The 24,798-nt window shown below is 36.6% G+C and overlaps 2 protein-coding genes and 1 long non-coding RNA gene across 5 annotated transcripts; all 3 read right to left on the bottom strand.

Annotated features, from left to right (window-relative positions):
- Window positions 1-1,996: 1,996 nt before the first annotated feature.
- On the bottom strand, window positions 1,997-10,655 carry LOC309699230 (major histocompatibility complex class I-related gene protein-like). The gene is made up of 7 exons (XM_082522177.1): window positions 10,435-10,655; window positions 9,150-9,410; window positions 8,685-8,963; window positions 7,986-8,294; window positions 7,087-7,185; window positions 4,987-5,015; window positions 1,997-4,613 (listed from the first exon to the last, which is right to left on the bottom strand). The coding sequence occupies exons 1-6, from the start codon at window positions 10,478-10,480 to the stop codon at window positions 4,996-4,998; spliced, it is 1,014 nt and encodes a 337-aa protein (XP_082378303.1). The 5' UTR covers window positions 10,481-10,655; the 3' UTR covers window positions 1,997-4,613; window positions 4,987-4,995.
- Window positions 10,656-13,624: 2,969 nt separating this feature from the next.
- LOC309699203 (zinc-alpha-2-glycoprotein-like) lies at window positions 13,625-19,480 on the bottom strand. Of its 3 annotated transcripts, none has more exons than XM_082522123.1 (7): window positions 19,377-19,480; window positions 18,911-19,177; window positions 18,052-18,330; window positions 17,004-17,333; window positions 16,305-16,421; window positions 16,131-16,148; window positions 13,625-14,781 (listed from the first exon to the last, which is right to left on the bottom strand). In XM_082522123.1, exons 1-7 carry the CDS (start codon window positions 19,423-19,425, stop codon window positions 14,669-14,671), a joined length of 1,173 nt encoding a protein of 390 aa, XP_082378249.1. In that variant the 5' UTR covers window positions 19,426-19,480; the 3' UTR covers window positions 13,625-14,668. The 3 variants fall into 3 exon arrangements, with proteins under 3 accessions (XP_082378249.1, XP_082378250.1, XP_082378248.1); XM_082522124.1 differs by having other exon boundaries at window positions 13,625-14,355; XM_082522122.1 differs by having other exon boundaries at window positions 14,694-16,148.
- Window positions 19,481-21,258: 1,778 nt separating this feature from the next.
- LOC309699268 lies at window positions 21,259-22,650 on the bottom strand. The gene is made up of 3 exons (XR_014274286.1): window positions 22,383-22,650; window positions 22,190-22,210; window positions 21,259-22,105 (listed from the first exon to the last, which is right to left on the bottom strand). It is a non-coding gene; the product is annotated as an uncharacterized lncRNA (long non-coding RNA).
- Window positions 22,651-24,798: the final 2,148 nt, after the last annotated feature.

Raw genomic sequence — 24,798 nt, 5'->3', positions numbered from 1 at the left:
GTTAGCGCGATGATTTGATCTTGGATGTAGTAAGCGAGGTACGAAGAACGGACCCCAGATGTCTGTGTTTCTAGCTTTGCTCCTCCTGTCTCGTTAGGTCTCATTCCTCCCAGCTGTGTTCCCCTTCTGTGTCTCATTCCCTCATTATCCCTCTGTGTATTTAAGTCTGCGTGTCTACCCCTGTATTTCTGCTGTGTGTTTCTCCATGTTCCAAGATTTCATGGCTCAGGTTTTCATGTTTCAAGTTTCTCGTTGCAGGTTTTTGTTCTTTTCATTGTTATTTTGTAGCTGTTCCCAGTTTAGGTTTTTGTTAGTATAGTTCCCTGCAATGCTCCTCTTTGGTTTTTATGTTGCCTTTCATTGTTAATAAATTTGATCACATCTACACTATTGTCCGTGCCTGCGTTTGGGTCCAAATTCTCCTCCTCCAGACGATTTGCCACGCAGATTGTGACAATCCTATCCTATACATATATTTTTTAAGGGGACAGTGCTCCAAGAAACTCAAGCTGATGGAAAAGAGCTCAGTTGGCTTAAATGAATTTTGTTAAATTGTTCATTTATCAGGCATTTAGAGTGACATGAACATCTTTGAGAAATAAAGATCGGACTTAATCGAGCTCACAGATTTATTTCATCCAGTTTTCTTCAGCAGGTCTCCTGTTTGTTTAGTTTTTTTTTCTCAGTTCATAGTTTGCGTGTGTGTAATGTCCCCGATAGTTTCAGTTTACCTTCTCTGCCATATACAGCAAGTGCTGCCAAAGCAAACTCTGACATATGGACATGTAGGCAAGGCAGAAAAAATGCTTACCAATGTATCAAATAACAGAGTGAATATGGATAGCATAAAAAAGTGTGTTTCGGTTGAAGTGCTTTATGAGTGCTTTAAGTGAAATAAAAACGGTGTGAGCGTGTGTAGGCGTCGTTGTTTTTACAAACCTGATCCAGTCACTCATTTGCACAGAACAGTCAGCCAAACATCAAGTGCAGCTGACTTACTCACCCTCACATGAACAGTGGTTCATCCACATTCTTTCGTCCTTCATCACAGTGTTTTTTGTTTTTGTGAAAGATGAGAAGATAAAACAGATGAACAGAAACATCTATGTCATCAGTAGAAGTGTAATAATAAGATGACTCTCTCTAAACTCTCTACATTAAAAGGAAGAACGTCATTAGCCCTGAATAGAAGAAAACAGAGGAGGATCCAGTGGTGGGGGAGGAGGTCTCCAAAAATGTAAAATACAGTAATTGAAATTTAAAAAAAAAAAAAAAACATCTTGAAGACCTGGGTCTGCTCTGTAAACGCTGAGTTTGATAGTAACACATGAACCGATTCCCCACATGATCCCGAATCAGTTAATCTTGCAGCAGATTCTTTGAGGAGGAGGAGGACTAACACCTGCAGTTCAAGATAATTCAGGAACCAGTGGTCCTATAGTCTCTGAAGCTTGTTAGAGTATGTATTATTTGTCACTGCTGTCATGCAACATTTGTAGAATAATTATAAAAATCAAAACTTCCACTAAAGTTCAGAACTTAAGCACATAACCAGAATTAAATACCACTTCTGCTCAGTGCTGTGTTCCCAGCTGTGCAATGTAACTTCATTATTTAATAGGAGATAATCTCATAATGCCGCAGCACAAAATGGTGATATTTAAAAAAGTTAAAAATACTCTGCTTCATTACAGTTGTAGATAAAACAAAGAAAACAGTCTGCTTTGATGATGACATTTTCAACTTCCCCACAGCATGCCAACCCTGTTTTACCCATATCTGTAAATCTTGTTATAGAGGTAACGTTTACATTTACTGAGATCAGCAGCAGATGGTGAAATATAAGAATCAATAAATATGTAAAAATGACTTCTCTGTCATGGGTTTTGCAGCATCATGAATCACATGTTCTATATTGTTAATGATGGTTAGGTCATTCACTGCATCTTTCAGTGAAGGGTATTGAAGATGAGAACCCCACGGGGTGTTGTCTCTATTGTCAGTTTGTCATTTTAATGTTGTTTCGGTCTAGAGTGTCATGATACAGAACTAGAATCAGAGGGTTTGGATTGTTACACATTATCTCATCTCCACAGGGAACAAAATTGAAGGTGCTACAGAACATGGTCAAAAATTGTATCATTTACATTATTAATTGCACTTCTTCTCCTGCACTGTGAGAATTATTAGGGTTTATTGCCTTGCTCAAGAGCATAGAGCAAAGATTTTAAAAACTACCTAATGAAACAAGAAGGGATTGAGATGTCCAGGTTTCTAACCTGTGAGGAAGATACAATTGATTGTAAAATAAGATCAACTCAAATAAATCAAGTCAAGCAAGATTTTTTGCTTTTGTCTGTAACTTGCTCCTTGCTTTTGCAGATGCATGTTTTGACCTGTGCAGCTGATACAGTTGGAAACTCACCGACTTACAAACAACTCAGGCATTTACACGTCTTAGTCCTGGCATCAAAACACAAACACACACAAACTCAGATCAGCATTACAGAACACAGAATCACTGTCTCAGAGTTTCCAAATTAAGGGTCATGTTGTGATATTGGAGTGTTAAAGTAACTTCATTGAAAAGTGAGAAATTAGTGCAAATATAAAGAGCAATACATTTATTTATTTCACAAGCAACGCTTACAGAGTGTGTCAGAGTGTGCATAGGCTCAGTATTTCTGTTGAATCTGTTATGCATGTCAGTGGAATGTTATTGGTGATTGAAATCAGCTTTATTTCATATCTGGTTCCACTAGTGTCGGTTTAACCAATGACTAATTAAAAATTACAGTGGTATGATGAAGATGTGCAATCAAAGAAAAGAACCTTTAAATAAATATTGGGTTTTTGAACTGCATATAGTGTAAACCAACATATTTACAGAAATCTGCCAATACAAACTAAGGCAGCAGAATTTTATGCACAATTTTAAAGATAAAATACATTTTATGAAAGTTCGATGTTATTTGTCCTCGCAGAAGAGGCCAGAGCCACAGTATATCATTCACAATGTGCCTATATGTTGTCAATACAAACAAAGGCAGTAAAAAACAACAACAACAAAAAACCCTCTCTAGCTCTCTATGTCATTATTATGACTTTTAAAGCACCCTAAAGTAGTTGGGTATTCCTGTGTGTTGACAATAAAGATGACACTTGTGAGAATATTTTAAGTTATAAGGTTTTTTGCCACTTTTCATGCTTTTTAAACTATTGTGTTTACAGACGCAATAAGACACACAAAGCTTATTTAAAATAAAAAATCCTTGGTAGAATTTCTTCAAAAGTGAAAGTGCACTTCATGTTCATGGTAGTAAATCATATTTTTAGTATAATTTAATTATATCTGAGACATGCCAAAGACTTCAGTTTTCCCATAAGAGGTAACTCACTTAGCTGCATTTGTTAATCAGAAGCACACAATGTAAAAAATGTAAACTGAAGTGAAGGCAGGAAATAGTCTTAAATTGAAAGCATTACAAGTAGGTTGTGTTTTTATGAACTTTAAAGCCCAACTTTAAACACCTACACTGTATAAAAACTTAATTTTTATACAGTGTTTAGAAACTACTTGTGCTGCTGTTTTTCTCTATGCAGTCTCTGTATCCAGAGATTCTTCCATGTTCTCAGGTTGAGAGGTGTTTGTATTGTTTTATTTCCCCTGCTGCTTTCAGCCACAAAATAGACAATGCATATTTAAAAACCCCAACAGCAGCTTCTTCATGCTAAGAGTTTGAACTGGTGCTGACAGTTGATAAATCTGGCTTCAGATTTAACAATGACAGCTCTGACCATTCATTTTGTTTTTTTGGCTTTATTCCATATAATATGGTTAAAGTGACAATTAAAGTTTTTCTGATTAAGCCAAATATCAATATTTTATCTCCGCACATGGAAAAAAAAGTGATATGGTGTTACTCCATAGTGCCCGAGCAGCACTAAACCCATACTATCTATGTCCAAAATTCTTTTGACAATTGAATTTTATTGGTACCACTAATCTTTTTGACTTCCTGAAACACTGTAAATGTTTGGTGTATAATCTACAGCCAACTCTGGATGACATTATAAAGACTGTACAGTGAAATCATTTCACACTGATTTAGATAAAATGTTTGGGTTTTTTCTTTACATCTAGTTTCACTTTTAGTTTAGTTTTAGTTGCCTATAATAGCCTTTGTGCTCATTATATGTTTTATATTTAAATTCACAACATGACACTGTGACAAGATAGCATTTTCTTAATGAAAAACACAGCAGTGAAGGGCAGAAAGTTTTTTCATCTTAAATAAATAGCTAAACAATAAATGGATGAAAAGGAGACGCTTTCTGTTCCAGTCGTGCACCTCAATTCTCCAACGGAGCCTTCTAGCCTAACTTGTTCTAGAGCATGTTAGGTTAGATGTGACCTGTCCCTAACTTGGGAGCCAGGAACAGAACAGTTAAGGAAGTACAGCTGAGTGTCTGACTGACTATCGTATGATTTGACTTATGGATGTGCAACTGGACCTTGGAGTTCATCAGCACATCAGAAGCCCATCTTCAACCCGGCAAAACAGACTTTTCACACATGAGCTCCTTTTTTCTGTTCTTCTGAGACCTCCTCTCTGCAACATAGAATCAATAATTTAAAAAAAATATAGGAATTGATATTTTATTGTTTATATTTTACAATAATAGATGGACTGAGAGAGAATTCTTGTTGCCATTTAGACGATAATTTTAACTTCACTGAAAAGGTTTTTGAATGAGCAATTCAGTTTGGTTGAGAAAACAGCCATTATCACGCAAAGCTTCATATTTGTGGCAGGAAACTATATTTTTTGCATCATTTTAGTGAATTTGATACACCTGAAAGACTTTGTAGTGTATTTAAATTCTATATTCCATTGAGTTGTATTTATCAGTCACTTTTTTTTAATTTAGAGGTTGGTTCCCTTGATTTAATAATAATTAAAATATAAATTAAGTTTTACTTACAAAGAAGATCTAGTAGATGACACCTGAAACTAAAAGAAAAAAATCAACAGGAAGTGTCAGTACAGTGTGGGCAAGAATTTGATCAATTACACGGAAATTAAAAGTCTCAAATTTTTTATTGTAGTTTTATTTTGCAGGAAAGAAAAAGAATATCAACCAAAAATCCAGAAAAAGAAAACACATTACCTAAAAGTTATACATTGATTTGCATGTCATTGAGTGGCACAAGTGATTGATTTCTTACACCCCAGGCAGAATTCTCTCAGAGGACATTGAGGGCAAGATTGTAGACCTGCACAAGGCTGGAATGAGTTAAATAACCATCAGCAAGAAGCTTGATGGGAAGGTGACAGGTGTTGGTCTAATTATTCAGAAAATGAAAAAAATATAAAATATAAAATCATCATCAGTTGTCCTTGATCTGGAACTCCATGCAAGATCTTGCTTTATGAGTTAAGGCTGATTATCCCAAAACTATACAGGAGTTGTATAATGACCTGAAGGCAATTAGGACTGCAGTCAACAAGGACACACCTGGTAATGCACAACACCATAATGAACCGGAATCTTGCAGCACCTGCAAGGTTCTGCTGTTATAGAGGTGTAATGATGGTGGTCTAGTTGTGGAAGGAGACAATGAAAAAGATAGTTGTCAGTTGGTTTGAGATATTTATTCACACGTGGGTCTTATCTCCTCCGTACTTGAGATTCAGACGAAAGAGACAACCTGTCCACATTTACATTTATACCTGCTGCTGCTCCACATGTGATACCACATATGGTCATGTTTACGATAGTCTCCTCTTGTTGGGGGTCTCCTTATCTCAACCTCCTCCCAGTTCCAGCTGTGTTTCCACCTGTTCCTCGTTCCCTCTTGTTCCAGTGCTCGTTATTGCACTATAACAATAGTCACCCTCATATATCACTGTGTGTTCCGTCTGTCAACCTGCCTAGTTTATTTGTATCATCTGTTCGGTTAGTATTCTCCTGGTCAGCATTAAAGCCATTTTTGAGTTTATATTTTGTGTGCTGGAGTCTGCATATTGGGTCCATTTCCTTCGTGCCTGCACAGCCTTGTGACATCCTAATCTTGAACTGTGCACATTAGGTTCTTGTTGTAATTACAGAAATTTACACCATTTGTTGGCCCTGTACATGTGCCAAAAGATGGAAATTTTTATATGTGATGTGTGTGTTTTGTGTCTATGCTGTGTGTGAGGGGTCTGTCTCTATACGAGGTTTTTTGTGTACATAGGTGTGCGTTTATGGTGACAGGAAACTCATTCAAACAAGAGGGCACGTGATGATTCAGAGAAACCTTGGGAGAAAGTGCTGTGATCAGATGAAATCAAAATCAGACTCTTTGGCATCACTCCACCTTCCATTTTTGGAGAAAGAGAAATGCTGAGTATAACTCAAAGAACACACCATCCCCAACAAATTTCGGGTTGCGTTTCTACTATATATACAGGACATCACTGCACTGAGTGCCAATGGACATGGTTGTGTACCATAAAATCTTGGACAAGAACCTCTTTCCCTCACTCAGAACACTGAATATGGGCCACGGGTGCATCTTCCAGCATAGCAATAACACAAAACATAACACCAAGGTAACAAATGAGTGAGTAAAGAATAAGCACATTATGGTCATGGAGTGGCATAGCCAGTCTGCAGAACTGAATCTGTGGAGGGAGCTGAAGCTGAAGAAGCAGCCAAGAAACCAGAAGGATTTAGAGAGTTTCTGTAAAGTGGAGTGGGCTGAGATGTGTGTAAACCTGGTGTTGACAACTCAGGTTTCTCCACCAATTACTATTTTGTATTTTGCTGAATCAAGTTATAAATTTGTAATGTGTTTTTTTCTGGATTTTTGGTTGATACACTGTCTTGATCCATTTAAAAAAACTAAAACTATTCAGCAGGCATTAGTCATTGTTTTTTGCCAAGTTAAAAGCCAGAGTATAAAAGAAAAGTAGTTTAATTACAAGACCTGTTGTCTTGTACTTGTAAAATAAAAAAGAAGTGCAAATAATTTTGAAATTTCAAACAAGTTCAGTTTTGATGTCTAGAGCATCAGGTCAGCTTATTTGAATAACTCACCTCTCCTCCTTCTATAAACATCAACTCCAACAGCACAGAGGATGAGAAGAACAAGAACAAGTAGAACAGGAACAACCACGGCAACAATGATGTGCTTGTCTGTTCAGTAAAAAACAAGTAAAATGGAGCAGGTTAACAGAAATTCCTTCATTCTGTAGTGCTAATCTAGTTACTCTATAAAACCCATGGCAGTGTAGGATGTAGATCCAGTAGCATATTTATATAATATCTATTTGAGGCTTTAGTTATGTGGTTGTACAGGTGACACTAATATTACACATTTTAACAATAAAATATTCAGAATAAAATATTTGTATTCAATAACAGTTCCCCAGCTGTAAGGCCAAGGATAATGTGTTAATAGACCTCTCTGCATTGAATTGTACTTGTTATTAATCTCTGTCTCTCTTCCACAGCATGTCTTTATCCTGTCTTCCTTCTCTCACCCCAACCAATCACAGCAGATGGCTCCGCCCCTCCCTGAGCCTGGTTCTGCCGGAGGTTTCTTCCTGTTAAAAGGGAGTTTTTCCTTCCCACTGTTGCAAAAGTGCTTGCTCATAGGGGGTCATATGATTGTTGGGTTTTTCTCTGTATGGATCATTGTAGGGTCTACCTTACAATATAAACAGTGAGGTGACTGTTGTTTCGATTTTGTGCTGTATAAATACAATTGAATTGAGCTGAATTTAAAATAGTTGTGTGTAAATAGTTAATTTAATTTTAAATTTAAAACAGAGACTTTTATGTGTTTTTTGAACAATATTTTTGGAATCAAACACATAAAGTAGCAGCTATTCTTCTTTGGGTCAGAACAAAAAACAGAGCAAAAAATCCAAACATCACATTATAGACAGTACAGAGAATCAAAAAACAAAATTAATCAGCTGTTTTTATCTCACCATTTTTCTCCTCCCAGTTTGTTCTGATTACTGTTTTATCCAGTTTGGTGACAATGTGTTCATCACGACCAGAGAGCTGAAACACACACTCGTATCTGCTCCAGTCTTCAGGTGATGAAACATTCAGATCAACACTCATCTGGAAGGTTTCATCATTGTTGGAGAGGATCTCTCCAGGATCCACACCTTCATGAACCTTCTGTCCATCTTTCCTCCAGAACATCACGGCTCTGTCAGGGTAGAAACCTGTAGCGTGGCAGCTGACTGGAGATGAAGGAGTCTTCTGGAGGAGAGACACTGAAGGATGTTCTTCAGAAAGGGGGGGTGGGAATTGAAAACAGATTAAAAGCAGGTGAGGAATAAGCCTGATAAGCCTGAGAGCCTTCATAAGAAGATATCAAGAAAACTGTTTCATGACTATAACAATAAATAAATTAGTCTACTTTGCAAGTAAAGTTCTTTTAATTCCTAAAATGTATCACCTTCAGCACATAGAGAGACCTGGCACACAGCTAGAATATGAAAATCAAGTTGAAAGAAGGACATTTAGGTTTTTTAAAGGCGTTAGATAAAAAGGCAGCCTAAATACTATGCCATATTCTTTTTTCAAAGGTCACTGTATTATTCAGAAATAAAATACAGCATAACATACAAACTCTTCTACATCCATGAAAAATGCATCAGGTCATGTGAATCTACCTCTTCTTTGCAGGCTGCTTTTCCCAGCGTCCAAGTACTTCTTCAGCCACTGAGGACAAATCCCAGTGAGCGAACTTTTATAATAATTATTTTTAGCTACATCAGCGTTCCATTTCTGTTGGATACTTTCAGCCTCTGGTTTCTGTGCGATCCATTTCAGAGTTTTTAGATCAAATTTAAGAAAGTCTTCTCCATTATGACCATACTGTAACACACCAGCCACTTCTCCAGTATTTTCATCCAATTCACAGCCATCTATCCTCTGTAAAATGTGGACACCTGAGGAGAGACAAATAGGGATTTCAATAAACAGTACTGTGCAAAAGTCTTGATGGATACTGGTTTTAGTCAAGAAGAAAAAAAAATGTAAATCTTCAATGATTTAAAAATATTTTTACATGATTCATTTTTTCTATAACTTTATATTTATAACCATCAAAGATAAAGTATAAAAAAATACTGTACCTTCACTTCCCCCCTTTAAACTAGAAATCAGCTGTCTGAACTTGTTTGGTTCATCTTCAAAACATTTAATATTGTAGTAGCCCTTCTGCTGTGGGTCATTATCTAATATTTTCTCTGCCCAGTCGTGTTGTATTTTGAATGTTTTCTGACTGCTGTCACAGTAACCTGTCTGAATGTCATCAACTAACAACACACCCACAAAATCTGGGATGATTGGAATGCCATAGGATCCGGTGACCAAATTCTTCAGTGAGTGTTTCACTGTGAAACAAAAAAATGTTTATACTTTTAATAATTACAACAATTAAACATGAAAACAATTTCAGAAATGTGGTGCATTCAGTTTGATTGTGTTAAAATATTCATAATTTGCAGTAACAAATGACATAATATGAATCTGTAGCAGGAGTCTGTAACTTTTTAATATTAACTTGATAAAGTTGTGTGATCCTGCTGATCTGCTTTGCATTTGTTTGAAACCAGCTGAAAGTGATTAAGAATGACCAAAATCTATTCAAAATAAATGTGTCTAAACAAATAATAGTAATATCAATATTCTTTACTAAACCTCTTTAACAGTTTATATGTGAGATGAAACACTTTTTTTAACACTAACATAAAGTTTGGGTCAAATAGTTCAGCATGGTGGTACATTGGTCAGTGCTGTCCCCTCACAGCAGAAAGGTTACCAGCTAAAATCCCAGCAGAGGGCCTTTCTGTCTGCATGTCTTCACTTGGGCCTGTTTGGGTTTCCTGTGGATACGCCAGCTAACCAATCCTAACTTTACTTCTAGTCCAAAGAAATGCATATTAGATTAACTGGTGATTTTAAACCGTCCATGGATGTGACACAGACAAAATGCTACATGAATGTATGGCTAAAATGTGAATTCTTGTTAAAAGTTCTTTGAGTGCTCAGTAAGACTAGAACAACATTATATAAATGTGAGATGTTTGCCCTTGCAATGTAGCAAAATAAAGACAGAATAAACTAACTGAGAGCTGTGTGAGATTAAAACAGAGAGGGTTTGAGAAAGTTATAAGAACACAATCTTGTGTTATTAAAGATTATTGTGTCCAGTCTTAGATAACAATGACATGTCTTAGATGAAAGTTAAAATACTTTTTAATGTGAAAATAGATGTGATTCTCTCAAAACAAGTATTGTAAATCCTAGAAAATGCACTTCCTCTCTCTACACTCTGAAACATTAACCAAAACAAAAATGTTGCTTTAGTTCAAATGAGACTGTGATAGAGTATAAAGATTAAAAGGTTTGTCTTACCTGCAAATAAACCGTGGCAAAAGGCAATCAACAAAAATAACTTCATGATTTCTCAATGTTATCTGAAAAGTTGACTCTCTTCATCTGGAAGTAGCGTTTTCTTAGAGTTATATTTATCATTGTTCGAACATTAAGAGACTTCAGGTTCTGTGTCATTAGCTGAAGTGAATATCATAGTGCGTCTTCCTCCTTTTCTTTCTTGCATACAAATCCTACCAAACAGGCTTTTCTGCTTGCTGTTAACCAACTGGTAGGGAGTGGTGCCTTACCTCAAGAAGAAAAAATAGTTCAGCCTCCTTAAAGCAGTCTCCTTAAACAAACATAGGAAATTAAACATATTTAAGCAGCACTGAAGTCACTTCATTGGCTCCCAGTTCAATTTACTTTCAGTTTACTTTTATGATCCTCCTATTAGTTCATAAAGCTCTCAGTGTTAAAATCCATTTTAACTTTCACTCTCCTGAGGTTTTGAAACGGTAATAAAACATGTTCTAATGTTTCATCTTCTCCATAAGTATTATTGTGTTTCTGCCAAATCAGCCTATATGTCACCACTAGACAGTGGTGTTAAGCAGCCTGGGCTTACTAAAATATATCTGTGTACCTTCCACTAATTTTTATCTGCTGGTTGAACTTTCCTCCTCTGTTGGAAAGCTCAGCTGTCAGCTGCAGCTTAGCAGTTACCCTGGTAACAGACTCTGAACCTAAACTGCTTGCTAGCAGATTTTCATCAATAAACTTTGAGTTTCTCTCTGACTCCTCCCTTCCTGCTGCACCTGAACCAGCTGACTTACAATCGAATCCATTTCCTCATTCATAAAGTCACTACCAACGAGCAGAGGAGCAAGTTACTGTGCAGAAGTTCACGTTTTTACAAACACTGAAATTCCAGTTAAATGTTACTTTACTAATTTGTATACTTATGAATGCTTTTACAATCAATCAGTTGTCAATAAGCACAGCAATTATGTTATAGATTTATTATGAGCTCAGAAAATCTGAGTAGTCTCCATCTTTCTAACTCTGTGACTCTGTGGACATTAATTCAAATGACAGAATCTTAGTTTTCTTGCCATGAAATCATTTACTGTATGTTACGCATTGATCACTGATCAATCATTTGTCTCATTAAAATCGTTCACAATGAATGAAAAATGCCTGTCAATTGTTGGATCTTGGAGATGATTTAAAAATTTGAGCGACGATGAGGCTCAGATGACTTTAGGACTCTGACACTGAATCAAATGTATTTAAAGTTTTAAATGCAGCCTGCAGACAGTCTATTTTGAACATTTCATGTTAAAACATGTTCACAGATTGAGATTCAGTCATTAAATTGAAAGACACAGTATCTAAAATTTAGAGCCTGAGCCTGGACATTTTTTCCACCAAAAATCACCTAAATCAGTTTCAGTGGGTCGACCCAGAATTGGATCAACCTGAAGATTAAAAACATTAAATGAGATATAGCCTGTACATTTTACCTCTTTTAAAAGAAAATCAATATTAGAAAAAAAATTAAATAAATAAATACACATAAAAAATCACTACTGTATCCTAAGAAAGCATCATGTTATTCTACCTGTTTACACATTTGGAACTCTGGACAACTCTTAGCGAGCATGATTTCATTGTATTTATTTAAAGCTCAGTCAGCGTCAGATCTTGGTTTAAAAATGGCAGCTTCTGACTTCATTGGGATCCACGTCAGTGTCTTCAGAGCCATGTCAAGAAAGTCTTCTCCATTATAACCACACTGTGAAAAGCCAGTCATCTCATCAGTATTTTGATCCTATTCACAGCCACTTCTCCTCTGTAAAATTATGGAAACCTGACAAGAGAAAGAAAGAAAACAGAGATTGCAGTGAACTATGCATGAGTCACTGCTATATGATTTGATGACTGACACAGTTAATTCGTGATTTCATGATGTTAGCTTTGAAACATAATGTAAGATTGACTTCATGAATGATTGAAATTAGTCTGTTTAACCAGGGAACCACTCTAGAAGAACAAGCTGGTTTTAGATGGATGAGGGCTCAAATATGTTTGAATCATTTTGGTTTCGAAACAATCTGAAACCATATCTGCAGTGACACCTGCTGGCCAATTTAGCTATTGCTGCACCTTGATAATACTATTCTGTGAAACAATGAAGCAGACAAGCCGTGAACAATTCCAAACAAAGCTACTTATTATACCAGACTGTCAATAATGGTGATCAACACGCGTTTTGGAGAAACAAGACAAGATAAAATATTGAGATCGTTAAAAACAAGCTGTGACTATAGCGAACGACATTCCCCACCTGTTAACTTTCATGTTGCTAAAGCAGCTCAATTTATAAAATAAAATATATTGAGAAAGGACTGCTGTGTTTACTGTAAAAAAAACACACATTTTTTTTTAATTTTTTTGCCAGCCTTTCTCACAGCCCTCATAGTTTAGATCTGTTTGGTTAATTTTTAAGCTTTTTTGGCATTTGTGTCATCAGGTCTGTCAGTCAAAGCTATAAGCAACCTCAGGTTTAATTCTAATGATATTAATATATAAATTAATTATATACTTACAAATACATATTTAAATGAAAAGACTAAACATGCTTTCCTTGAGAAAAAAGTAACATTTGGGCTAATTCTGACCAATTCTGATCATAACAGTCCATTTCATGCACATAATCGTCTGCTGCATCCTCTGAACTTTGAACTCTAACTTGTAATATGATGTTTGAGTCTGGAGTTTTGGTTATAGTGAACCTGCCTCTTGTTGTTTTTGATAATTTTGTTGTACATGTACAATCGAAATAAAGGACAAGTCTATTTTATTCTATTCTATGAGATATTTGCACCAGAAGAGTCAGTGGGAATAAAAAGGGGAAAGAATAAAATAAGGTTTAAGAAATAGATCACATGTAATTACTAAATGTGTTTTTCTAGCTTTTCTTTTTACAGTAGCTATTTTCCTTATGGCAGTGTGTTTGAGTAACTGGTTATAGTGCAGATGAAGTCACTTAATGGAGCAAATAACATTTTCTGTTGAGAGCAGGAAGCTCACCCACCAGTTTCTGTCTCTCCTTCTCTCATCTATATAACAGTCATCATTAGAATTACAAATGTATATATTATTTAATGTCCATATAATATTTATATGATTACACTTTAGATTTCTGTGTTCATGTGACTTAATGGTCTAGTATTGTCTTCACAATCCACAGCAAAAATAATAATAAGAGAGGGTATAGTTTTCTTTTACACATGCACATGTAATAAATAGTAGCATCAAAAACATTAACTGTTATTCTCTCCGTCTAGAAAAAAAAATGCCAAAGTCCAGTTAAGGAAACATATTTAACCTGCACACGGGTGTCTGTAGCTCTGAAAAACAACAAATAAATCATATCTACTACAAAATGTTTAACAGCAAGTTAAGAATAACAGCTGCTCCTGATCTGTTCATAAAAAGAACAAATGGTTCACAACAACGTCTTCACCCTTAAATCACAACTGCATTAAAAATGTAAAAGTCTATATTTCAAAGCAGAAGTTGTACAGATGTTTTGTCTTGCAAAATATGAGGAAGAAAAATATAAAATGAACAAAACAGGTGAAGCAGTTCCTTTTTTCTTTTAAATGTACAAACTGTGAGAATGATGCTCAGATTTTTATTTTTTATTTTTATTTTTTTTTTAAAAAGCTAATAAACAATGGAAATTTCTTCAAATATTAAACAGAAATTATCTTCCACAAAAGTTGAAAATATGCACATTCAAAATCACATTTTTTAAACAACATGCATACAACACTGTTTGGATTTTTCTTCCTGGGACTTCTTCAGTTTAAAAGTGAAGAAATCTCTGTCCTCTGTTTTTCTATTTGGTCTCTGGATTCAGTTTCTCAGTCAGTTCAGAGATGCTGTTAGGAGCTGTAAGGCCCAAAACACACTGTTAGTCATCTGGACTGGATTTTATGTACAAAATAACAAGTACTGTGTGAACTGCATGTTTCTTCACAAACACATCATAAAAGGAAGGTAAGAAAGAAAAAAATAAACCCACTAATAAAAAGAAAGAAAAAAATTACATCATCAGTAATGAATGTACAAATGGTCCATCTAAACCCCATTTATTCAGAAAGACCTCCACATTATTCCTAAACTCAGGATGTATATCATGGGCCCTTAGCCAAGCTTACACCAATATCCACCTGGACACCACCCTTCAGCTTATTCTTCCTGGTTAGCCAAATGGCCAACTTGGCCTGACCAAAAAGAAAATTAACCAAAACTGCAACTGGTCCGAGAATAAAAGTCTGAACAGAAGAATCCTCCCCAAGCGTATCACACAGAAACCTAAGAAGTTCAAAAACACTCCTAAGTCTGGAACATTGCAGGAAAACATATAACACAGTTTCAGACAACCCACTGAAAAGGACAACCCTCCCCTTGGTGTGTTCTTAGCTGGGCCAGGAAACAGTTTGTTGGCAGGGCAACATGGACTCTCCTCCACTGTAAATCTCCTGGTCTATTTGGAAGGGTCTTATAAAAGAGCCTCCACCTGAAAGCTTGTGATAACTGTTAAAGCCTCCTTCCACTGATGCACTGCAGTGTCCCTTAAAGACTCAAAATTCCTCACCTTCACACAGCCATGAGCAAGGCTTCACTGTGCAGCTGACTAAACTGTTCCAGGTGTGGAGTACTCACTAACAGCAACTTCCCTTCCCCTTTCAGCTCTTCAGTGTTCATGGAAACAATCAGCTGAGGAAAAACAGCAGCCACAAGCCACAAGGAGGAGGACACCTTATTAACTATTAGGACCCTGCCTCTATAAGATATCTGACTGACAACTATTTCCACTCTGATAGTTTCTTCTCTATTGTCAGTACTAGCCCTTCCCAGTTCTTTTTAATTGCTTACAACTTTCCAAAGCTTAATTTTCAATTAAAGGTGGTGCATTAGAAATTTCTACCCTAGTGACTGGCACTGACAGCAGTGACGTGATCATCTGCCAAAAAATGATTTGTGGTTTTTGCAACTTTTGTGAAACATGCGTCAAATATATTCCTCATAAATGCTATCAAATATAGATGGATGGACTTTTATATAACCTTAATTTATTCATGGAAAAATATCGTTTACATTATAAATGTCTTTTAATAGTGATCTGGCTAAGAGGGCAGCAGAAATTGCAACAAATATAACAATAGTTCTACAAACAAATTTCTAGTGGCCAAAAATTCTATTTACCAATATAAGTAACAACATTACACATAAAAAAAACACATGGAAACATTGAAAATCAGTTTTTGGCAGATTAACCTTTTTTGGCACCATGAGAGCATTAATCCAGGGTGGTAATGACAACTGCTTTATTCATACTCAAGGCAAACCCAAGGTTCTCACAGCCTACCTGCTTTCCTACTGCTGCCAACAACCTCTTCTACTGTAACTACACTTCAGAGACCTTCATCTCCTCACGACTCCGCTGCTCTAACAGGCCATGATGCTGCCAGCATTCACAAATAAAACACGGTCAAAACTGATCTGATCATAAAACAAAAACTGTATGTATAACAATGAAAAATGTAAAAGAGAAAAAGTAAAGAAAAGAAAAAAAGAGACTGAAAATGACAAAAATTGGCAGACCATCCTCATCCATGTCAAGAGAGAAAGAAAGTAAGAAAATAAAATGTTATACTTACGAGACATAGGGATGTTTTCTGAAAAATATAATCCAGGTAACAAAGCTTTTACATTTTGAAAAACCATACTGAATGTGATACTGAGTCTTGTGCTGCTCTTATCGCTTCCCCCATGTTTTAACGTACTGCAGAATTAGATTCAGTTTTCCAGTCTTTATATGAATATCAGCTCACCTCTTTTACATCTCTTGTCTTTCTTCCTTTTGTAAACAACAAATCCAACTCCACCAACAAGGATGAGAAGAATAGGAACAACCACAGCAGCAGTGACGGGGATCATCACGGGCCTCTCTGCTCAGGAAAAAAAAGAGTAAAAGATAATCAGATCATAATGTATATACAGTGCATCCTCCCTGTTATCACACTGATTATTAATGCAATGGTAGTGTGATCTATGTGGCAGTAGATGAATGATGTATTTATGTACAAATATGTATGTACAAATATATAGCATTTACTACATACTTCACAGCATATCTAAAAAATGTTAGACTGTTGATTTAACCTTTTATGGCTTATAGATTATTTTCTCTATGAAAACAAACCCAACCTTAATCAGTGCTAGCACAACTTACAAAAACTTTTGGCTCTAATAAAAACAATAATGAAAATTTGAAATAATGAAAGGGTTTTTTTTCCAATTATCAGGTCAAAGATTTGAAAAAGCCACTTCTTTGCTAAGTAAATGTCAAGTTCAGATTAACCAATTTAACAATTGGTCAACATTATATGCAGCATTGTTGGCTGCACAGACTTGCTCTCTTTTTCCACTGACTTTTTGCTAGTATATATAATGATAATACAGTCAATAAACAGTCATTTTATTTCCGTTATTCTAAAAGCACAATCAGAGCACAGCACTGTGTTTCTCACTTTTGTCAGTTCGATTTTCATTTTTGCCCCAGTTGGTCCGGATCACTGATTTGTTCAGTTTGGTGACGATGTTGTCCTCGACACCAGAGAACTGAAACACACAGCTGTAGCTCGTCCAGTCTTCACCTGGCACTGATGAAACATTCATGTTAACACTCAACTGGAACGTCCCATCATGGTTGTGGAAAATCTCTCCTTTCTTCACATGTTCATGGATCTCCTCTCCATCTTTCCTCCAGAACATCATGATTTTATTAGGATAGAAACCTGTAGCGTGGCAGGTGACTGGGGAGGAGGGAGTCATCTGGAGGAGAGACACTGAGGGAGGAACTGCAAAGAAAGATATTTTTAAAAAATACTAATACATCTTTTTAAACTTTGTAAATGAGTCATGGCCACCATTTGATGCCAAATCCTTTTTCATTGTGATATCACAGAATTAACTGAGTTGCTAACAATGCTGCGTACTACAGTGACGAAAGAAGAAAGTCCTTCCCCAGTAGTTTACAAGTAATGTCTCTTTGCAGATGATGCTAAAAACTCCACCAACACCAAAAGTTCCACCAACTAGATATTTTTTAAGGTGTCAAAAAGTACACAAGTAAAAGTAAATGTAAAGGAATGTCAGTACAGCTATTTCTTAGTTGTTGTTTTTTTGTATTTGGTAACTAGTTACATGTGACAGTTTATCAGGTCATCTGTGCCTCTGGTCTGAGTTTGAGCTTGTAAACTTCTCCTTGATCTGTAGTCTGCTTATTTTTGCCTGTTTAACCAGCCTCTGGAGCTCAGAAAGTTTTTGAACTCTGTTGTGAATTCTCTGTTTGGACTTTAATGTACTTCAGTTCTACATCTAACTGAAGAGAACATGATAGAACATGAGCAGTGTGCCTGGGAGAACATGATGATATTGAACTAACCATTAGGATATAAAGTAGTGCAAATGCAACATACCTAAAAGTGTTGGTATGTTAATGCAGAACAATTCCTAACCAGAAATTACTCACTAGGAATGTTTGTCAATAGAATGTAAATTCAAATTTCACTCTACCTTTTCTATCCAAAAAACTCTTTGCATCATTAAAATACATCTTCATCATGTCAGGGCACACTGTTGTGAGGAAGTTCTTCCAAACTCCATTACTGGCTGTTTTTCTATCCCACTCCTGTTTGGTGGTTTTAGCCAGAGGGTTTGAAGTGATCCATTTCTCTGTTTCTATGTCAAATCTAATGAAGTCTTCCCCATTATATCCATAAAGTTTAAAAGCAACAGTCTGTTTCGTCTCATCATCCTGTTCACAGCCCATAATCTCCTGGATAATATGAACACCTGAAAGAGAGACAGAGACTGAAGTAAACTACAACTCATTCTAGCTTCTGTAGCATCTGTCACAGGTTTTAAAGAAATTGTCAAGGTTCAAAGTTCAAGGTTCAAGGTTCAGACTCCAAAGGGAATTTTTCTGATCTAATCTAGTATCTATCTCTCTATCTATTCGCTTCCGCTTATCCTGTTCAGGGTCGTGGGGGTGCTGGAGCCTATCCCAGCTGTCATAGGGCGAGAGGCAGGGTACACCCTGGACAGGTCGCCAGTCTGTCGCAGGGCTAACACATAGAGACAGACAACCATTCACACTCACATTCACTCGCACATTCAAACCTAGTGGCAATTTGGATTATCCAATTAACCTATCCCCACATACTGTGTATGCTTCCGTTGTATATAGTGTATTATCTTACTTATTTTGTATTTGTTTGTATTTTATTTTTTATTTGTTTGTGTTTTTCTCCTGCTATCTGTACCTGAGCTGAGGTAACGCACAGATTTACCCACCATGGGATCAATAAAGTCTTATCTTATTTTAAATAAACAAATAAAAGAATAACAAATAGGAAAAATGTTAGAATCATACCTCCAGTCTGGTTTGAGTACTGCTTGAAACTTCTAATTTCATCTGTGAGTAGCTGTTTATAATGTTTGCAGTTCTTAATCAGTGTTTCCCATTGACGTGGATCATCTTCCATAGACTCTCTTATCCAGTCTTGTCTGGGTTCTAGTGTTTTCATGTTGCTGTCATAGTAAGCTATTAAAATTCCCCCAAGCTCTCCTGCTGCCACATAATCTGGGGTGTTTGGAACTCCAGAAGATAACATGAAAAAAATCTTCAAGGAGTGTTTGACTGTAGGACAGACACAGTTAATACAATTAAAACAACAGTCTGACATTACATGTGAGTACATGTGACTTTTCTATTTTGCTAAAGGGATACTTGGTAAAGTTATCAGAGTTTAGTTGTTGTAAACCATTATTTATTCTATTTAGAATAGTTTTGTTGAGTAAATTCAAAATTGTATTTCTTGAGATGATCATAATCTTACCTGTAGATCCAATGTGAAAAAGCAAAAGGAGCATTATTAGATTCTTCATCGTGGTTAGAGTTGAGTTAAAGTAAAGAAGTCAGAAATGGTTTTACAGGTTTGTTCAGTCTGAAAATATTTCCTGGTTTCTGTTACATGCTGAGTATTTGAGGCGTGTTCACCTTCCACTGACTGGTAAACAAATGTTTAATCCAACTATTCCAGAGGTTATGCTATAAAGAGGCTTATGGTCAAAAAGACTAGATCAGTGTTTTTGTGAAAACTCATCGTTTTTCGTTTGGGCCATTCGCCTGGGCTTGTGTTTGTTAAAGGCCAAAAAAAGGCTACGTTACACAGCACAGATCTTGACACATTAAGAACCTCAGTATACTATGAGAGCTATAATGCAAGTCTTTTTTGTTTGTTTGTTTGTCTTGGGTTTTCTTTTTCTTTTGACCTGTGCTGCTTCCTGGTTTAAATTCTGCAAATATTTAACACAGAGAGCTTAACACACTGGAATGTGATTCAGTTCCTAAGCTTAAAGACTTCAAAGACCAAGGAACTGGCTGTCCAGACCATGCCCACTGCCAGTTCAGAGAGAGGAAGAGGAGGTGGAGGTGGTCAACACATACAAGTATGTCAGGCTGTGGGTGGACAACAAACTGGACTGGTCATGCAATACGCAGCACCTGTATAAAAAAGGCCAAGGCAGACTGTACTTCCTCAGGAGGCTGAGGTCTTTTAACATCTGCAGGAAGCTCCTGAGGATGTTTTACCAGTCGGTGGTTGCTGGAGTACTTTTCTATGCTGTGGTGTGCTGGGGGAGCAGCACAGCAAAGAAGGACTCATCCAGGCTGGAAAAACTAATCAGGAAGGCTGGCTCTGTGGTCGGCATGAAGCTGGACACTCTGGTGACAGTGGCAGAGAAAAGGACATTAAAGAAACTGTTGGACATTATGGACAATGCTGGGAATCCTCTGCACATCGTCATAAACAACCAGAGGAGTCTGTTCAGCGACAGGTTGCTTCTCCCAAAGTCAAGGACCAACAGACTTAAAACCTCCTTTGTCCCACACACCATCAAACTGTTTAACTCCTCACTGGAGGGGAGAGGGAGGGGGAAAAGGAGGACAAAGGAGGAGGGAACAACCAATTTGTAGTGCCCTTTTCCTCTTTGCCCTTTTTCTATATTCAAAGGTGCAATAGACTCAAAATAGTTGAAATGTGCAATTCCCTGGTAATTCCTATTATCCTATTTATCCCTATTATATACTCTGTATTTATATATGTCTCTGTATTTATATATGTGTATATATGATATATTTCTATTTCTTCTTACATTCTTTTGCAACTTATGTAAGTGCTGTCTTACTGGAAACAGAATTTCCCAGAGGAACCCACCCAAGGGATTAATAAAGTTTTATCTAATCTCTAGTCTAATCTTTTAAAAACATTTAATTATTACACTGTATTCCTAAGGCCCCTTTGATTTCATCTTTATTTGAATATGTTTAAAAATCGTATGTGATTTAATGCATTACATATACTATAAAGAAAAAAAAACATTTTTCTGCCAGCACTGAAGAGAGGCCACAACATTTGGCTACACAAGTTTCATTTTTTAGAACAAACATACTTAAAAGTAGTTTTTTAAGTAGTTTCTAAAGTTCAAATAGTGTGAAAGTGAAGTTTAAATGTTCTGTCATTGTTCTGCCGTAGTATGCTGTGCGGAGTGGTGTGTGGCGAGCCTGTGCACTGATAATACACCGTTGTTTTCATTCAGGAAATAAAGTGGCAACGATCAATCAGAGACTCCTTGTCTTTTTAAAAAACACAACACAACGCAGAGTCGAGGAGTCTGTTTGGGCCGAACTGTTGCAGCGGGATGAAGCAGAAACCGGTTACACAAGGAATTTGTTGTATGTAAGTAATTGTCCCTCTTTATTAACAAGCTGAGCCACCAATAGGATCCCATTTTGGACCCAAGTTTCTCCTCCCGGTGGGACAACAATAATTAGACAACAACGCAAACAGAATTTGTAAATGTGAATAATTAATAACACCTTCAGAAAGACACAAGAATGTTCATTAAACTGCCTAGACTAGCATAACAATGCTGGCCACCACACAGAAGGAAATGTCCAGTGCACCGTAAGGCTCAGAATCACTAGTTAAATTGGCTGCTGTGTTGCTTAAGCTGGAAGAGCAAAGAGTGATTGTGATTAACTTCACAAGGTGTCACTGATAGGCTTCCCAACAATAGTACTTGTTATTTCTTTATACAATACTGACTAATTGAACTAATTGAAATACATCCATCCATTCTTTTCCACTTATCCTTGTAACAACCACCCCTGTCTTGTTGTTTTCATGCTAATCTCTTCTTTATCTTTCCTGCTTGTTTGGTTTCACGGGTCATAAGTTTGACACCCCTGGTATAAACTGTGAACCTGAAATTTAAACTGGATTCATTTTAAGAATACTAATAACATTGATAGCTTGCATTTTTGGAATAAAAAAACAGTTATAACTTTATATATACAAGCACTGAATTTGTTTCTTCTTGTCTATTAGAATCTCCATTAGTTATTCAGTAGTAACAGCTGCAATTCTTGGATTCCAAACAAAAACTTTGGTGAGAATGTTCTTCTTGAAATCAGAGACCTGAAACACACACTCGTGAGGGTCCTGTGTTTGTATGTGTGGATCTTGTTTCAGTTTCTCCAACAGTTCAGCAGTGTTGCCAGGCACTGTTATTTCCAAAGAAGAAAAATCACTGGTATTCTTTATAAAATACATAAACTATATATCAAAGTAAAACAAGTTGTACTTACAAGGTGAACTTGAGTTTCTGCCTGAAATAAAAAGAAAAGAAATCATTTCAGGCATTTGTTCTACATTACAATCAAAGTTTCTGTCATATATATTCAAAAATAAAAGTGTCTAATATAATAAGAAATAATATAACTGAACCATGCACTGCTGGTCCTGGTTCATTGATAAACTCGGCTCCTTTGATTCTCTGACCTTTCCTCTTCTTGTAAACAGCAAATCCAACAACAGCAAAAAGGATGAGAAGAACTGGAACAACCACTGCAGCAATGATGGAGATCATCCTGTCAGAGGGATTCTCTGCTCAGTAAAAACAGACAAACAAAATCAAATCTGCAGATGAAGCAGGTTAGAATAAACATATTTACGAGTAATATTAAAATAAAGTAATATTTAAAATATCCTGGAAGAGTAGTTGTAAAACAGCTAACTGATCATTTGTTCTGTTTTGACTGTTTTGAATCTATCTGATAGATTTCAGTTTGATTAGTTAAAGGAAGAGTAATTTGTCACGTATTTGATACAAATCTCTTAAACTGACAGCTTATCTTCCTAAAAAACTAGTTCATAGATTAAATACTTCTCAGCCAGATTACTGTCATTCATTATTATCAATTTCCCCTAAATATTTCCTAAAAACCTTAAAAATGCTACAGTGAGAATATTGACAGAGATGAGAAAGAGAAACAATATTTCTCTCATAACATACTCTCTATAGTATTTACAAGTATAATGGGAGACAGAGCCTTCAGCTTTCCGGCCCCTCTTCTGTGGAACCAGCTCCCAGTTTGGATTCAGGAGACAGACACTATCTCTACTTTTGATAAAGCTTATAGTCAAGGCTAGATCAGGTACCTCCTTTAGTTAGGCTGCTATAGGTTCAGATTGTTCCCGGACGTCATGTGATACACTGTGATGCACTGAGTATTTCCTCTTTACTCTTAATTCCCCACGTGTTTATAAATCACTGTAACATGTCATCAGATCGTTCTTGAACAGCACATATAGTTGTTTTTTCTTTATTTATTTTTAGCTGGTTTGCTAGAAATTGACCGGATTTATTACCATGTTCATAATTTTGTAGGCGTAGTCTTTGTACTAAGAATTTTGTTTTTTTATCAATTATCTCATTTAATTCTAGTTTTGTTTTGCGTATTTTGTTCAATGTTTCCTGATCTTGGTGGGACGCGTAGGCTTCTTCTAATGATTTGATGTTTTTTTCTAATTCCTGAATATTTTTGTTTTGTTTTTTCTTTTTATGTGATGAGATAGAAATTATTTTACCTCTCATCACAGCTTTCCCTGCTTCCCATAGAACAGAAGCTGATGTTTCGGGAGTGTCATTATAGTTCAAATATGAAGTCCACTCTTTTTTAAAATATTTAATAAAGTCTTCATCTTTAAGTAGTGATATATTAAATCTCCAGTTTTTTCTTGGCGTAGTATTATTCTTGTGCATTAGTGTTAAAGATACAGGACCATGATCGCTGACAGCTATAGGGTGAATCTCAGTGTCTGAAATGTCGTTCAGCAGTGAGCTGCTGACCAAAAAATAATCCAGACGAGAGTAGGAGTGATGGACATGTGAGAAAAAAGTATATTCCTTACTGGTGGGGTGAAGGGAGCGCCATGCATCGCAAAGACCAAAGTCGCTCATATACTGTTTGATTATATTTGTGGACTGCCAATTACGCTGAGTTCCTGCTGTATTGAGCCTATCCATTTCTTCATTTAGTCCAAGGTTGAGGTCGCCTCCAAGAACAAGTGTGCCATCTAAGTGTTCAGAGAGTGCACTGAAAAAACCGTGAAAGAATGAGGGATCATCAACATTTGGACCATATACACTTGCAATACATAGCTTTTTATCAAGTATAGAGTAGGCTTGGCTTAATTGTGTGTATCCTATACGACTGTGTGCGCTGTCTGACTGATGTAAATGTGCTGCCGTTGAGCGCATGGTGCATATGTGTCGAAATAAAGGATGTTGTTTGTGGATGAGTGTCGAAGCAGGTGATCGAGGCAGTGAAAGAAATAAAGAAAGAAACCAAGGACAGGGGTGAGCAGTATAAAAACAAGAGGGGGAAAAGAGAGAAAAAAACGAGAAGAAAAAAAACAAAACGTAAACATTCCAATTAAATCACTGACGGAGAGTGACGGTGTTAATTCTGCTATGAAATCACACTTTAAGATGCGATTTGATATCGGTAAGTTAAACAGATGTTAATGCAAGTTAGTGTGAGTGGATAGGGAAAGGGTGTAGCCGATTCTTATCTGGTGTGAGGTTAATACAGCCACGGAGTGATGTTGGGGTCGCGGTGGAGCTGTCCGTCCACGTACAGCCGGTCCACAGCGATGACAGCGCGGGAGCCCTTCTGGATGAAGCCGCGTCGGATTGGGAAGAGGACCCTGCGTCGTTCCAAGATCTCTTTGGGGAACTGGTCGTTCACGCTGAAGTCCGTTCCTTTTAATTTCCGGCTTTTCACATGTTGCTTTTGTTTGAAGTGGCCGAATTTAGCCACGATAGGACGTGGGCCGTAGCCCGAATGGGGCCGAGGCGATGCACCCTATCGAAAACGATGTTCTTCACCTTCACACATGTCAAGCTCTCCTA

Source organism: Aulonocara stuartgranti, assembly GCF_965226115.1.
Source record: "Aulonocara stuartgranti genome assembly, chromosome: 22".
Classification (NCBI taxonomy): Eukaryota; Metazoa; Chordata; class Actinopteri; order Cichliformes; family Cichlidae; genus Aulonocara; species Aulonocara stuartgranti.
The sequence above is the reverse complement of the archived record's forward strand: the minus strand, read 5'-3'. Positions and strand labels throughout refer to the sequence as shown.